General features: G+C 40.6%; 1 protein-coding gene across 1 annotated transcript; it reads left to right on the top strand.

Moving 5' to 3' along the window:
* Positions 1–401: 401 nt before the first annotated feature.
* On the top strand, positions 402–16,023 carry SERPINB5 (serpin family B member 5). Its single transcript, XM_005149935.3, has 7 exons — positions 402–556; positions 5,439–5,613; positions 8,427–8,564; positions 9,928–10,045; positions 11,441–11,583; positions 13,075–13,242; positions 14,526–16,023. Exons 2-7 carry the CDS (start codon positions 5,440–5,442, stop codon positions 14,916–14,918), a joined length of 1,134 nt encoding a protein of 377 aa, XP_005149992.2. The 5' UTR covers positions 402–556; position 5,439; the 3' UTR covers positions 14,919–16,023.

Consider the following 16,023-nt stretch of genomic DNA (forward strand, 5'->3'; position numbering starts at 1 on the left):
TTTGATGCATATACAGATGCTAGGTGCTCAGCCACACACTCCTACATGTTTTGTTTGTTATCCTGAGTGTCTTTTTCACAATTGCAATTTTTTCTGCAAATAGCGGAAACTCCAGAGTAATTTGGAGTACTGTTTTGCTCAGAAGGCCTCTTAATTGCTCATCCACTCCTGTATTCTCTCCTTCATAGTCTTTCTTCACTCTTGTCTGGTGCCTTTTGTACTGTGCTTGCTGAAGGCAATTCACAAAGGCTGCTCTTTCCTGCCAGAGCTTGTTGTTGTCTTGAGTAGCTGGGCAGGTAAAGACAACTCGGGTGTGAATCATTTTGCTCCTGCAATGCAGGAGTTGCTATGAAGCATGATTAAGGCTGGGGGAGGGAAAAAAGGGAGAGTGAGAGGGAGTGTGTGTCTGCACAAATTAAGGTTGGTAAAGTGGGAGTGGTGTCAATGAGCAGGCAAGGTAAGAGTCTTCTGCTCAGCAAGGTTTCACCACGGGTAGCTAGTTCTTCGTGCTGTACTGATTCCATTGACTTGTTTATCAGGATTATAGCTTTGCAAAGTAAGTACAGCTTTTCTTCCTCTTCTGATACTTTAGTTAATGCCTAACTAAGAGTTAAAAAAATCTCCATAGTGAAACATAATGTTGTAGAGGGAGTGGGATAAGGAAGTTTGTTCAAAAAGATACAATCTGAAATGAAAGGAGCAAAGATCCTCCCTAAACTGCAATGTTTTGGTTTTGTCCCAAAATTGCTGCATTGCTATGCTATATTTTTTCCCTCTGAAAAGATTTATTGGAAGTGGTGAATAGGATCTGGCAGGTAAGACAGTGGAGGGCATTACGAATTATTAAAATATGGTGGTTTATTGCAAATGGCTTTCCCCGTATCAGAAAAAAACAGGTTGTGTATGATACCATGAAACATGCTCCATGTGTCAAAACAGCATTTGGACTGTCTTGTGAGTCTCTGTTATAAAGGAGTATTCCTTTCATTTTATGCAGAGGTGTGTACACTGCACTCCATTTGCTTTATTACTTGAGTGATTAACCCACACTTGTGAAGGGCAGGAACTTCTGTCCAGTAATTGCCAATTTATTTTCAGTGTGAGAGTTTAAAGAATTCACTGGCTATTGAGGTACAACAAAGCGTATCGTGGTGGCTCATCCCGATTTCCTTCCTGGAGTTACTTTTCCTGCTGTATTGCTGACAGTGCTTTTTCCCAGCCATACAAGATGTTCTAGTCCAACATCAGTCTGATGTCTTGCGTTCGTCAAACAAATGTCTGTTCAGAGGAAATTGTGTCCTTGTTGCATAGCCAGGCATTCTGCCAGGTAGAGAGTTGTCATTTGTGTAGAAGTAAGAAGAAGAGGCTCACAGAAGTCCCTTATTTCCTTTATATTTTCTGTTTGCCGAGTAAAAACTAAAGTGGGTCATGTTCAGTGCTTGGGCTAATTTCAGATATTAATGCCTCACTTGTGAAACATGCATACATCTTGTTTCATGTGGTTTCAGACAGTGGAAGTTTGTTTGAACTGGAGAGACTACAGCACTGGCACTCACAGCTCCTGAGCTATAAACCAAATACACTCCCCCAGCACTGAATGGCCAGCACTGGCTATGCTATATCTGTCACAAGTGACTTCTCCTGGAAGGACTGCTTAACCAGGACAAGAATAAAATAAATACTTGCTCTGCTTTATCAGATTATCCCTACCATAAAGTTAAAATGACTTGTCAGACATTCCCACACAGACATTCCTATTCTCCTGGTTATGTTTTTAAAAAATAAGCTACATTTAGCTTTTCTCTTCGTAAGCAGGTAGTAAACAAAGCCTCTCTCTTGGTTTGGGAGGGGAGAGTGTTTGTTGTTGTTGTTGTTGCATTCAAGAGTGACTAAGCAAAAATGGTGTCTTAAACTTGTTTAAATCAGGTTTTTCCAAACTGGTTCAGTAGCCTTGTGGCTCCCTTCTGTACCTGAAAGTGCTTCTGTAACTCTGTGACAGTTTTAAGAAAAGCTGGGTGGATCACAAGCTGCCTGTGCTTAGAAGATGCCCCAGTGCCGCGGGCCTCTGGAAATGCTGACATACCGCTTTCCCAGGAAAGGAGGGACTCAGCAAGAATCAATGCAGCAGGCCTTTCTGAAATTTCATTTTCAGTTTTTTTACTCCTCCCTGTTTGAGGGTTCCCTGTGATTACTGACTCAGGAGCTGGGTCTAATTTCTAAGACTGTTAATGGGCAGCTAATGGGCTTTCCTCTAGATGGGAGCTTCAGCCCTTCTCACTTGACAGGAACTGGCTTTACTGGACTCCCAAGGCTTGGGATGCTCAAGTCTTTAGCGAGATTTAACATTTTGAAATGTTTACTACAATATATTTTTTTCCAATAATGTGAACGTCACATCATGAATGTCCTAAATATCATACATCATAAATAAATGGAGCATAAAAAGCTGGATGACCAGGTGAATTGAAAAAGTGATATAGAGATTTTTCTTCTCTATGAAGCCCATTGTTCAAGGTTAAGGATGGGACTGAGCTTTTCTCCCAAAAAAATGCCACGAATGCCACATTCTTTGTTACCTGGGTAATTTTTCACCAGATTCTCAATAAGAAATACCTGGTAAGCTGCTACTTGCCGCAAATCTTAAATTTTAGGGGGCTGGGGAGGGGAACAGAGAAAGAGAAAAGGAGATAAGGATTACGTATTCTGTGTTCATTGTGAATGGTTGAGTTAATGCACTGCTTGTGCAAGGCAGTCTATTTAAGACATGCACAGGCACAAAAGTGCACATCTGGGATAAGCAACTACAGATAGGCACTTTAAAGGATGATGATACATTGCTGCTTTGCCTCTTTTTCCAAGTTACTTCCCCATCAGCAGTCTCAGTCCTTCAAATTTGTTTTAACTGACTTTTGCCACTGTTCTGCCCAAAGCTATTGTCCTTTAAGGTGCATGCTGAGCCCACTTTTCCGGTAATTAGTTGCTTTCATGCATGATAAGTTGTAACTACGTAAATCAGATAGATGGTTGCAGTGCTGCGCTGGTGCTTTAAATACATAAGATCTCTGATATATGTTTCCTGAGCCTCACTCTGACATCAGCATGACTACCTGCTGACACTGTAAAATGGGATCTAACATGGATAATCTCTCTTTACCTAGCAGCTGCTGGGCACTGCCAGGCTACTGGCCCCTAGATGTTGCAAAGCATACTCTTCTATATTTTTATGTAGGGATACTTTCTTCAGTGATATATATTTAATGTTTCCCCTCTTCAAGACAAATTCCCTTTTTTTTTTCCCCAGTGGAAGGAAATTTGTTAGCAAACAGTTTGTTGCTAATACCAACAGTCAGGACATTTTGCAAGAGTGCAGTGCTGGTTAGGTGTGCTTCTCAAATGTGGTTTTAAAGAGCCTTGGTTTTATGCCAGTACCTTTGTGTTTTTTTACTTAATTAGATTGTGCAATGCATTTCAATAGCCTTTTATACTGCATCTTTTAGCCCAAAACCAGTCAGTTGCCAAGTAAAACAGTTGCCTTACCAAATAGATGCAAGAACATTTGTAAGTTAATTAAAATAAAAATAAAGACATTTATTTTAGAAGAAGCCTTTTCTAATCAAACAGGCCTTACAAGTAAATCAAAAGTGTTTCCCCCTACTGTGTCACAGGCAAATTGTTCACCAGTTCTGTTACTCCCATAAAAATGTTAAATACCCCAGATTATTTGGAAGTCATTCGCTAGTGTCAAGTACCACAACAATGTCTCTGTACAGTAGTGTCAGATGTTCAGCTACATTTGGGCAGTGTGACACATGCTCTCAAATAGGAGAAAGTTCTAATTCAAAATGCCTTTCCAAGCCAGGAGGAGGGGAGCAGTCAAGAAAGGTGCCTTGCTGGAGACAGTTGCCTGCCCATATGTTTCCTCTTCCCCTTTCTGTCTTCTCATACCTTTCTGCATCTCCTTTCTCCCAGGAAAGTGAGGTCTTTCCTGGGCTAAGATGTAAACTATATGAACTAGGTAAGTAAGTGAGACTGCAGTATTAAGTAGTTATTGGAGAGAAATCCTTGTCCTTAAGGTGTTTCTCAAAAGATTAGCAAACCTTCTACCAATGTAAGAAATAACTGACTTTCCTTTTCATGATAGGATAAAATAGGGCCCCTAGATCTTCACTGTTAGAGCCTGACGTACAAATGTAAATAGGTATGTGTCTGGATAAGAACACAGCTTTTAAAATCACCCCTCCATATTTATTCCACTATTTAGCCATTTTTTTTTCTGGAGAGAGCAAATGCTGGAGATATCCTTTATGTTCTGTGTGAAATCTTAGGCTCAATATTTATCTTTTCCATTTCCTTTCTGTTTCTGTTAGTAGCTTTGATGGAGCTGTTTAACACCAGTTTTAAGAGATTGCCTTTTTTTTAGGGTTAGATGACACTAGGGGCAGAGTAGTGTCAAATTCACTATGACAAAAGGGGTTGTCTTTTTTGTGCTTACTGGTCTAAAGTCAGACTTGTGCTATTGACTGAAATTCTGTGGTTCAGCCTTGTCAGCTTGAACCTACACAAACAGGCTTAGACCAAAGCAGGCCTATGGTATGTGAAAGCAGTCTAGAAGATGGGAATAATCTCTGGCTTTCCCAGAACATGGGCTGCAGCGGCTGTCCCTTGGGCTCTACTCTTCCCATTTCTGACTGCACAGATCAGCTAACAGCCCTGCGGCAACTTTAGTTATTAGGAACAACTAGGAAAATATTTGCAGGTGAAACAGTGTAATTGGTGAGTAAGCACACAGCAGTATTTATTTAGGAGGCCTCCTTTAGGTTTCTAGAACAATCTCAACCTACAGGACCAGACAGCTTTCTGAAGACTTTGAGCAAGGCTAGGGAGAATGGGGAATCATCCCTCAGAGGAAGGACATGTACCAAAACTAAAGCCTTGATGAACAATTAGCCATGAAGCAAGAGACAGGAGCGATTATGAGACTATTAAAGGCCTGTCTGAGAGCCAGGAGAGCCCAGAGCATAGGCAAAGTACCTTAGAAGTTGACACATTCTAAGAGTATCAATTAAAAACAGATTAAATTCATATGTGATCCAATTTGACCATGTGCGTGGGTCACCCTGACCTACCCAGATTTCCCAAAGTGCTTCTGGCAATACTGGCTCATTTAATACGTGGGATTGCTGTCTGTCACTTGAAGATGATGGCTGTTAATGAAGCACTCTCATTTCTTTGGTTGGATATGGATGAGACCTCAGGAGCTGTCAGTGTGCTGGCAAAAGCCAAATAGGCTCAGTCAGGCCCTTCGCTCTTTTCCCTGAAGGTTCAAGCTGCTCAGTCCCATGCTGGTGTCCAGCCTTTTTCAGTGATCTGACACAGCCCCACCACAGCAGGAGCTAGTATTACACCGAGTCACCTTTCTTTTCTCTTTTCTGTTTCAGGATGACAATGGATGCTCTGCAACTAGCAAACACTGCTTTTGCAGTTGATATGTTCAAAAAACTATGTGAGAAGGACAAAACAGCCAATATTATATTTTCCCCACTGTGTACCTCAACGTCTCTGGCTCTGGCATATAAAGCTACAAAAGGTGATACTGCAGACCAAATGAAACAGGTAAGGTGTCAGCATTTTGTTCTGTGGCTGCAAAATTATATGGCAGTTGGAGGTGCTTTCTTATTTATTCTCATGAATATACTACTAGACATCTGGTTCCTGTGTAAGTCAGGCTGCAAACCATCCTTCCAATATTCCAGGAAGTTTCCCCACTCCATAAACCCGCACAGAATAAGAGGCTGAAGATCTGGCATAAAGAAAAAGCTTTCTCAGTTGTGTACAAGGTGCACATGGCAGAATCCTCAACAGTTGCATTGAAACTTTGTCTCCTTTTAGCATGGTATTGATTGTGGCTGCAAGTCACAGTCAAGATCACTCAATTTTCTGGATAATTGTTTTTGAGGGTCTTTTTTCATTTTTCAATAATGACTAAGATTTATAGAATTGGAAAGAATTTTGCCATTGTCTGTCATCAGCAAGTATGCTTAGCAGCTCTGTCACTGACATTTCCCCTTCTGCAATACTGCTAAGAGGAGGCAGATGCAGTAAAAGAAGGCACAATTTCAGCCATGTTTCTCCTTAGAAGCAGCTTGTGGTGTTTGCAACATCATGATGCAGTATGGCAGTTTATCAGCCTTGCTGCCCCTTCTGCTGCCCCTGTGTAAGCAGAGATTTGCGTAGCTCCTTTTTATCCTGGTGAAGGTGCCCATGGTTTCTCCAGTGCCTTAAAGGTGGATCAGAAGCAAATTCCATATGCATTTGTGTGATAATTATCACCTGCTTTTGATGGATATTCTACATATTTGGATATATTTTCCCTCCACAGGGAATTCCTCTCTATACCTTGTCATTCACTGAAGGGAGCCCCACTTGCAGCCCCCTGTGCTCTCACTCATGTCACAGGTTTACAATGAATTTTGTGCTATTCACAGAGCTGCATAGCAATATATCCATGAAGATCTTCTAGGCATTGTAGATTTTTCCACACAGCATTGGGGGGTATTTTTTCTTTTTAATTAAATTAACTCTAATTATTTATTTTTTTTTTTTTAATTTAGATGACCCCTGCAGCTTCCTCACCATTTCAGAATTCAAGCATTTTCTTCTTAATGGGAAATTTCAAAATATTAACCTGCTCTTAATTTTGTTTTCACTTATGTCTGTAATTTGCTTTGAACCACCCCATAATAAATTAGCATATACATCCATAAATGTAGCTCTGTTACACAAATATGTTTATGCTTCATATTTCTCAAGTGGTATATAAAAAGTGCTGACTGCAAATACTCAGGAGAGCTTGGTATGTTTTTAAATGTAACATCTCCTCTTTCCCATGTCTGTTCTAGCTTCTGCCTGCCCCTGAGTTCATGCTTGGTTTTTAAATACTAGATACAAAGGGAGTCAAGCTGGCAGTTTTACTCTGGAATATCAGTTAACAAACTTGTGCCAAAAGCTCTCCCAGGTAAAGAAGTAGCAGTAGTGTAGCTTTCTCCCCAAATAATTTCCAGGCACAGAAGCTTTCTGCACGTAACATGCTAAGAAAACTGTTGGAGGAAAAAGAAACAAGTGGAGAAAGTTGTTTCTGAGGAAATGACTATGGAGTTTGGCTATGAGCCCTGTGTGATGCTTTACACTTGGGAGCTTATTTCCTTCTGCTCCTGCTGAGCAGGGAGAGGGAAGGATACAGAGGGGTGGCTAAGGCAGAACAGCAGTTCGCTGTGTTTGTGAAGATATGATGCGTTCAGGGAGAAAGAGCAGTAGTGAAGGACAAAGGGAAAAGGAGGTTGCTAGTGCCTGCTATGCCTCATGTGGGAGTTTGAGACATGTGAGAAGGGTTGGGCAAGCTGCCTGTAATGAAACAGCCACCATCAAAGATTCTGTAATAAGCAGACATTAGGAATTCAATTCATATTTACAGGGTTATTTTCAAGCAAGACCAGCAGAAACCTCTCACCTCTGGTGCCTAAAAGCAGTAAATTTTAGGTCACCCCACCACGTCCTAGAGCTGGACTTGTCTTTCCCAGGTGGCCACGTGTGGGTCAGCAGCCCTACCTCCAGCTCATACTTTGTCTACCAAAACAGACTTACTTATCTGATAATTTTTTGCTGAAATATCACATGATGTCATAGGATCATAGAATCACAGACTGGTTTGGGTTGGAAGGGACCTTAAGATCATTTATTTCCAACCCCTCCTGCCACAGGCAGGGATGCCTCACACTAAACCATGTTGCCCAAGGTTCTGTCCAACCTGGCCTTGAGCACTGTATTTACCACTTCTCTGGGCAACCTGTTCAAGAGCTTCACCGCCCTCACAGTAAGGAATGTCTTCCTTATGTCAAATCTAAACTTCCCCTGTTTAAGTTTGAACCCATTACCTCTTGTCTTATTGCCACAGTCCCTGTCATGTATCAGTCACAGCAACCAGAAAACTTGATGAGCTGTTAAGCATTTTTAAAGGTGTAACCCACTTCTAGAAAGGAGATTAATTGAGACCCTCATTTATCTGGCTTAAAAGCTCCAGGTTTTTGAACAGGAATATAAGTTAGGTGAAAACATGACTGTATACTACAGCATTTTAATTGAGAAAGCCACATCCCCAGCATGAACAGCTCTATTGATTTTCTTGGACTGCTCACAGGAAAGATACGCAATTGGTCAAAGTTCTGTTAGGATCAGATCTTTAGATTTATGTGAGGATGTCAAATAAATGATTTTTGAGTAAGAACAGTGAGAGGTTGTGTTGTTAGCTTAAATACAGAAAGCCACAATTCTGGTCACAAACGAGCATTACTTTTTTGCAAAGCTGTTAGGAATATTTAGATAATAATAATAATAAAGATGTTTAGTGTTTTATTATATTCATTTTACAGGTACTCCATTTAAAAGATGTCAAAGATGTTTCTTTTGGGTTTCAAACAATAACTTCAGACGTTTCCAAACTCAGCTCTTTCTTTGCACTGAAAATGGTCAAACGGCTCTTTGTAGACAAGTCTCTTAATCCTACCACGGTAAGTACTCCAGAAAAGCCTGGTGCTATGAATTGCTTGGCCAGCTTGTTCATGGGTTATGGTATCAGACTGCAATGTTATTTAAAAAAAAATCTCTCACTTTTGGCTGTTAATTGGGTAGACTCAGATGATGAACAATGTAATATGGTCTGATGCCATGAAAGTTTGCAGGAGGATGGATGAGTGTTCTGCCTGACCCCAAGCTATGCAACTATTACAACATTTCTAATTCTTTCATTAATATGCTTTATGTCAGTAGCTCAGTAGGTTTTCAATGTGACCTAACTTCTATGCCACATCAAGGTCTTTGCCTTGTAAGTATGAGCAAAAACGAGTTTTAAGAAAAGCTGGTGGGCCAAGAGTGTGTCCAGTTCACACACCCAAGTAATTACCACTTAAGCTGCCTGAGGAGGCAGGATCCTGGGTATGGAAACACCACAAGTGGTGTTTGGCCTTATAACTTATGGACCTCACAAATACCTGGGAAAAACATGGGTGTTTTTTTGTTTGGTTGGTTGGGGAGTTTGTTTGGTTTGTTCTGTTTTGCTTTGTTTTCTTTCCCCCTAAGTTGCTTTTTGCATAGGGCCCCAAGCAAAGACAAAATCAGCCTAAAAGCGGTGTTTCAGAAGCTTCAACATGTTTAAATGGTGCTATAATAGTTTAATAATTTTATAATCGTATTGATAGTAATGTTCTAAAACTGAAAGAGGATAGATTTAGATTAGACATTAGGAAAAAATTCTTCACTATGAGGGTGGTGAGACAGTGGCAGAGGTTGCCCTGGGAAGCTGTGGTTGCCCTATCCCTGGCAGTGTTCAAGGCCAGGCTGGACTGGGCTTGGAGAAACCTGGTGTAGTGTGAGGTATCCCTGCCTGTGGCAGGGGTTGGAACTGAGTGAGCTTTGAAGTCCCTTCCAACACAAACCATTCTGTGGTTCTATGAATCAGATTGCCTGCTGTTCAGCCTCTGCTACAGCTAAGGTCAGTACCTATCCACAGCAATAAACATCTCATCAGATGATGACAGACATGATATGAGCAGCCTGTGGCCTTTATCTCAGTCTTCTCTATTACCCAGGTCTGGACTGAGGGTTGTTTTATCCTTTCAAACTCTGAAAACATACTCACTCCTGCAATACCAAAGTTACTTTAGCTGCTGATGTAACACCACTGGACCGAAGACAACCTTAGGAGCAATGTGCTGAATGTAGCTGTGCATCCTGGTTGTCATCCACTGTCACTCATAATAAACTCCCCAGCTACCCCGTGGTGAGGCTTGGGATGCTGATGTTGAAGACTCTGTAAAGAGCCATTGAGGGGATGGCATTTGACCTAGGATGACTTTGGTACCTTGTGTCTTTCAGGACTTTGTCAACTCTACAAAGAGGCCTTTTCCATCTGAACTGGAATTAGTGGAGTTCAAAGAAAAACCTGAGGAAACCCGGCAGAAGATCAACAAATCTCTTTCAGAGCTAACTGATGGTGAGTACAACTTAACCTTGGGGGTGCTCTTTACCTCTTTGGAGAAAGATCTTTGTCCTTGTGACACCTCTTTATTAATGCTTTTAGAAATAAACACCTAGAGAAAGCAAGGAGACTAGAGCTACTATTTGGATTCATGAGGATTAGCAATGTCAGGCTGTTTTGGAATTATACTGCAACACTTCTGAAGGTGGAAATGTGGGACTGACCTTGCATTAGCCTTGGGCAAAGCTGCTCACACTAGACTGCAGCAAGACAGTTTGGGAGGATGACAGCTCCTGGCTGTGTTGCTTCACAAACATCTGACATAGATATGCCAAACACCTGGGCCCTGGTTTACTTTAAACATTTTACTGTGATGGGAAGTACTTGCTGAACTCTGAATTTCAGGCTGTTAATTAATAGCTTGGCTTAGTTCAGCTCAGCTGCTTTTGCCAGCAAGGAAGCCACAAGCAGATGTGCATCTCTGATTTGCCTTCCTGTGCGAAGGGGGCAGCAGGAACTTTTCCTGCAGTGCTGCTGAGCCACCAGCCACAGGGCTGAGTTATGGGAGATGCCCCTCAGTGACCATGAGGTTCCCTGGAGCAGAACCTGCCCAGTCTGTTGGGGACAGAGGTCTGTCCCTGGCCCAGGAGATCACCCAGGGCACATGACCAGCCTGTTTGCAGCCTGTATCTTTGGGGTATCTGGTATCTTTGGAGTCTGTTGCTGCCTGTTTCCCTTGTGTGGTGCAAATATGAAAACATGGGTCCACAACTGTTTTTTCCCGGGATGGCACAGGTGCCCATGTGAAATTATCTCGACCTGTGCAATTCAGGCATGAAGGCAGGACTTGCCTCTACTGTCCTGTGAATTCAGTGTCTTTTATGGCAGTGCTTGCACAGGTCTAAAACAGAGTAAAGCACACAACATTTCCATATTCTTTTTGAAGTCTGTAGCAGTATTTGGTTATGAACTGTAACCAGAGCAGCATTTTTTGCTATTCTGTTTAATTTATTCTCATGTATCAGTCTAGAAGTGAGAGGCTGCTAATATGGAACTTCCCTTCAAGTCTTGCCCTCCAAACAACAAATACTTTTTTGCTTAAACCTGGGGAATTTCACTGAAAATTCAGTACCTTCTTTAAGGTACTGAACAAAAGCAGTAAATGTAATTTTGATAACATGCTATATAAGCCAATAAAACCTGTCATTTGGAAGATCTGCCTTGATCCTAAATCCACTTTCAAACATTAAGCTGCAATTTTAAGTCAGTGCTTCTTTTTGGAATTTTTTAGTAGAATTAAAATATTTTATTTGTGAGGTGCAGGACACAGATTTTTTAATTCAGTGAAATGTTACCATATATACTGATAATGTCTTGTTGTATTAACAACCATCTTATACCTGTTCACAGGCAAAATGGAGAATATTTTGAATGAGGATAGTGTAAGTGACCAGACTCAGATCCTCCTCGTGAATGCAGCTTATTTCATCACAAATTGGATGAAGAAGTTTCCAGAGGCAGAGATCAAAGAATGTCCTTTTAAAGTCAACAAGGTATGTTATGTTCTGAAAAAAACAAAGTTAAACTAAAGAGTACAGTTTTCACTCAAGAAAATGCAGACTTTGAGCTAAGGAAACCCAACAATAGAAAATGAGAAATATTTATTGTTATTATAGGATTCTTAGACTCTATCTAATTATATCTATATGCTATTGCAAGGCTCCCTAAACCAGTTTGCTTGTTGTGTTGTTTTAAAACTTTGCTGGTGCATTCACATACATCTTTCAAAGGCCTAGTGTGAAAACAGACTGTCCTGTTAATATGTTTAGACAACAGGAGCTGAGTACAAGTGATCAGAAGCAGACATTGCCTACAAGGAGGTACACATTCTCATGGGTAGCTTCTTCCAAGAGCTTGCAGCCTGTACCAGAGGCTGCATCCCAAACGCAGTAGCGGCAAAGCACAAAACATTGCATTTCTCATGGTCACAGGGCTAGTGAAACACCTACATCTGAGGGGTCTCTTTAAGAACACCCCTTATGTGCCTGGCCCTGTGCTTGATTGATTGATACACCAAAGGCTGGTGTCCCATTAATCTCCCTCTTTCCAGTCAGGTTGAGGACTACAGCCTTTGGTGTATCTGCTGTGCTTAGCTATGAGGTCCAAGTGTGTGCAGTGCCTATGGCCATTGCCTTGAGGAATCTGTAACTAGAGATGAATGTTGCGATCATACATTCTGCTTTAAATGAAGATATAAAGCTGGGCAACATTTGTAAGATAAAGAGGTTATACTCCAAATACATACATACCTATATACATGCATGAGAAAAGTTGGAGTTTCAGGTTCATTGAAAATATACCTAAATTACCACATAAGCAACAGTTTCGGCTAAAAAAGTTTAAAATTATATAATCAAAACCAAAATTAAGGAAATATCTCAAGTTCCTTTTTCTATTTTTCAAAAGTAACATTTCAAATTTTAACATTTGAATTTTAAATGTTTCCAGATTAACAGTACAGTTTGTAAATCTTCCTTATAAAATAGTTTTGTTTTGGTTTGTTGCCTTCATGAAAGGCAAAGACATGGGCTTTAGGTAAGCCTGAAATTTCTTCTTATTCTGTTTTAGCTCCTGAAGAAAATATTAGTTATTCATATGAACAGCTTGACCTTCATGGCTGAGATGTGTTCAAGTACTTGATACTGGCATTAAAATGTGTAATTGTATAGACAGTACTGTTTGTAGCACTCAGTGAAATAAGCATAAAGGGCCACTGATATTAGGTGAATTTCTCTTTTAAGGCACATCCCCCATATATTGCTGTTGTATTAAGTAGAATTCTGTTCCACTTTTCTTTGTAAAGCTGCCTACTGTAAAAAGACAACAGGGTCTCTTACAACTGGTTTAATTACCTGTGAAAGCCAACAAATCCTGTGATGTTAACTCAACATACCAGTTCCCTGCAAGCTTACAAATTTTCCAACTCTCACCAACTTATTTGTGAATTAAAAGAAATGCGTGATTGTTTTCTCTGTGTTTTGCAGACTGAAACTAAACCAGTGCAAATGATGAATCTGGAAGCTACTTTTTGCCTCGGCTATGTAAAAGAATTAAATGTTGCCATCCTTGAGTTGCCATGTCTTAACAAACATATAAGCATGCTCATTATGCTGCCCAAAGAGATTGAAGATGAGACCACTGGCTTGGAGAAGGTGAGATGGAAAAATATAATTGGTATGATGCTTCCCCTGGAAACAGCCCGCTTATAATAGTGTATGCTTAGGGAAGGTTTTTCTTATTTAGATGCTATATAGAAGGAAACGAAAAGTATTTTTCCTGTGAATTTACCTTCCTATTCTGCTTCTCTGTTCCTGATCTCCTGTCTGTGATGTTGTTTCCACTGTGGCCAAGCATGAGGTTGTGAACAAGAATTTTAGGTATGGTGAGCACAGAGAATAGTGTGAAGTGCAGGAGGTGCTCATGATGCACTTTAAGAATCTACTCCAATTTGAAAATCTGGACTCCCAAAGTAATTTTCATCTAAAGGTGTTTATTCTTTCTATAATAAAGTGCTGAAGGTCATGCTTACTGAGTACTCAGTACTGCTAACATTACTTACTCTGGTGTCCTCATTTTTTTTCAGTGGGCATGTATCCACGATTTATTTTACTGAGGTCTTACAGTTAATTCTAATTTTGAGCAGAGGTGCTTGCAAGTGAGCCATTTTTTATTACAATTCCACATAAATTTGAAAATAAATAAGACCTTTCCTGAGGAACAATTATTTCTTATGTCATTTCTCTATGAAAATTTTAGGACATATTTTCACCTCTATTCAAAGCTTAAGGATTAATAGATAGATGATCATGCAAGTCTCCTTTGTAATTTGCTACAACTGGCCATAAATTGTAAAGGCAGGAGGAGTCTGCCTTTGCAGCTGTAAGGTACTTTTTTATGTAGGAGTAAATTACAGAACTCATATCTGAAAATGCAAGAGAGGCCTTTCCTGATAGCAGTTTGTTATGGGCCCAAATTCTGCCTCATCACTTCCCAGTTTTTGAAAAATTGCTCAAACAGCTTCATGTTTGACTGAGATCAGGCTCTGGATTTGGAGTCTTTTTCTGTCCCAAATACAAGCAATTTCATTACTCTGTAGGGTCAGGAATCAAAACCTTTGGATCTGCCACTTGGCTGGGTGTAACCTGAGTACAGATTGTCTTTCTCAGGTTCCTTCACATGGTGGTTGAAGTGCTTGCTTGTCAAATGTTTGTAAAGTGGGTAAGAGTCACAGCATGCACGTAAAATGGACTTGCTCCAGCAGCGTGTTCTATGGATTAAGTTGTATTTGCAACAGTTGTGAATTCAAAAGCAAAGGTCACCCTTTGGACTTTAATTTTTGGGGGCTTGATAGGACTGGAAAGTTCTGGAATGGTCTTTTTTTTTTTCTCTTTCACTGGACTGCTCAGTAACTTCCATTGTTCCCTTATGTCTTCAGCTGGAAAAGGCACTCACCCCAGAGACACTATTACAGTGGACCAATCCCAGCATGATGGCTAACACCAAAGTGAATGTATTTCTCCCAAAGTTTAGCGTGGAAGGTGATTATGATCTGAAGCCACTTCTGGAAAGCCTGGGAATGACAAATGTCTTCAATGAGAATGCATCCGATTTCTCAGAGATGTGTGAGACCAAAGGTGTGGTTATGTCAAAAATCATCCATAAAGTCTCTTTGGAAGTAAATGAACAAGGTGGCGAGTCACTAGAGGTACCAGGATATCGGATTCTGCAACACAAAGATGAATTTAAAGCTGACCATCCATTTATCTTTTTGTTTAGGCACAACAAAACCCGTAATGTGATTCTTTCAGGCCGGTTCTGTTCTCCTTAATCAGGGTGTATTAATTATGAAAAAGCACAATTACATTTACAGTGGTGCATTTTCCTATACAGCCTGGGATCCTGACTAGCACCTCTGAAAGGAAATTTGGGAGTTTCATATATCAGCGGGGTAATAACAATGTACTCTACATATGCAGCAGGACCAGATTATCTTCTTGTGTTTCCTCCCCTTAATTTGAAGGATTCTCACTTTGAAGAGCACATCGTGTTTTACTGAGAAGTATGCCAGCCTCAGCAATGAATATATTTTGTTCTTCTATGACATCTTTTTCCCCAAGCAAAGTGAACTGAGAGCCTGTTTTAGATAGACCACGAGTTGGAAAGGGCTCTGGACGGAAGGGCTACATTCCTGCTCCGTAGCCAAACTATTCCTCCTTGTGACCCATGCTCTGTGGATTCCTACTGCCTAGAAGGGGGAAATGTGGACATGTGGTGTGACAGCCCTCTCCTTGTACCTGGCTACACCCTGGTGGCCCAGGGTACCCTGCTGGACCCTGCCAATGCCCAGTGAAACACTGCCCAAGTTTGGCAGCCTAGCTAGACTATTCAGGCTAGCATCAGAGTTTGCATCTGTGAAACAGCAGCAGCACTGAGACCTATGGATGCAAGAGGCAATAACCATGGGGACAAAATGTTTACCCAGAAGACTCTTCAGTATCAGCTTACGTCGGTTTGTAAATTGGACTCTGCTGTGTGGAATTTTTTGACTCTTTGCCCTTTTGACATGGAAGATGGGACCATTTCACTGCAGCTACAAGGAGTCCTGTTGCATATATCCCAAGAAAAACAACAATTATGCAATTCTAGGATACAAACCAGTTGGATTAATACTGGAAATGTCACACTTTTTATGCACAGATTGTCAGCAATTTCTAGTTCTGGACTCAGCATTAAGGAGACTCCATACAATTACTTGATGTCTGAAAGAAATAAGGACTTCAACTTGAATGTGATTAACATTGTAATTACCAGTCTCCAAATTCCATATGAAGTCATGGTAATCAGATTTCATTTGTGTCTAAAGACTGCCTGCTGCATATGTTCAGTACTGGTTTACCTAATTACTGTTCAGAATAAAGCACTATAAAACCTGT

Source organism: Melopsittacus undulatus, chromosome 1, assembly GCF_012275295.1.
Source record: "Melopsittacus undulatus isolate bMelUnd1 chromosome 1, bMelUnd1.mat.Z, whole genome shotgun sequence".
Lineage (NCBI taxonomy): Eukaryota > Metazoa > Chordata > Aves > Psittaciformes > Psittaculidae > Melopsittacus > Melopsittacus undulatus.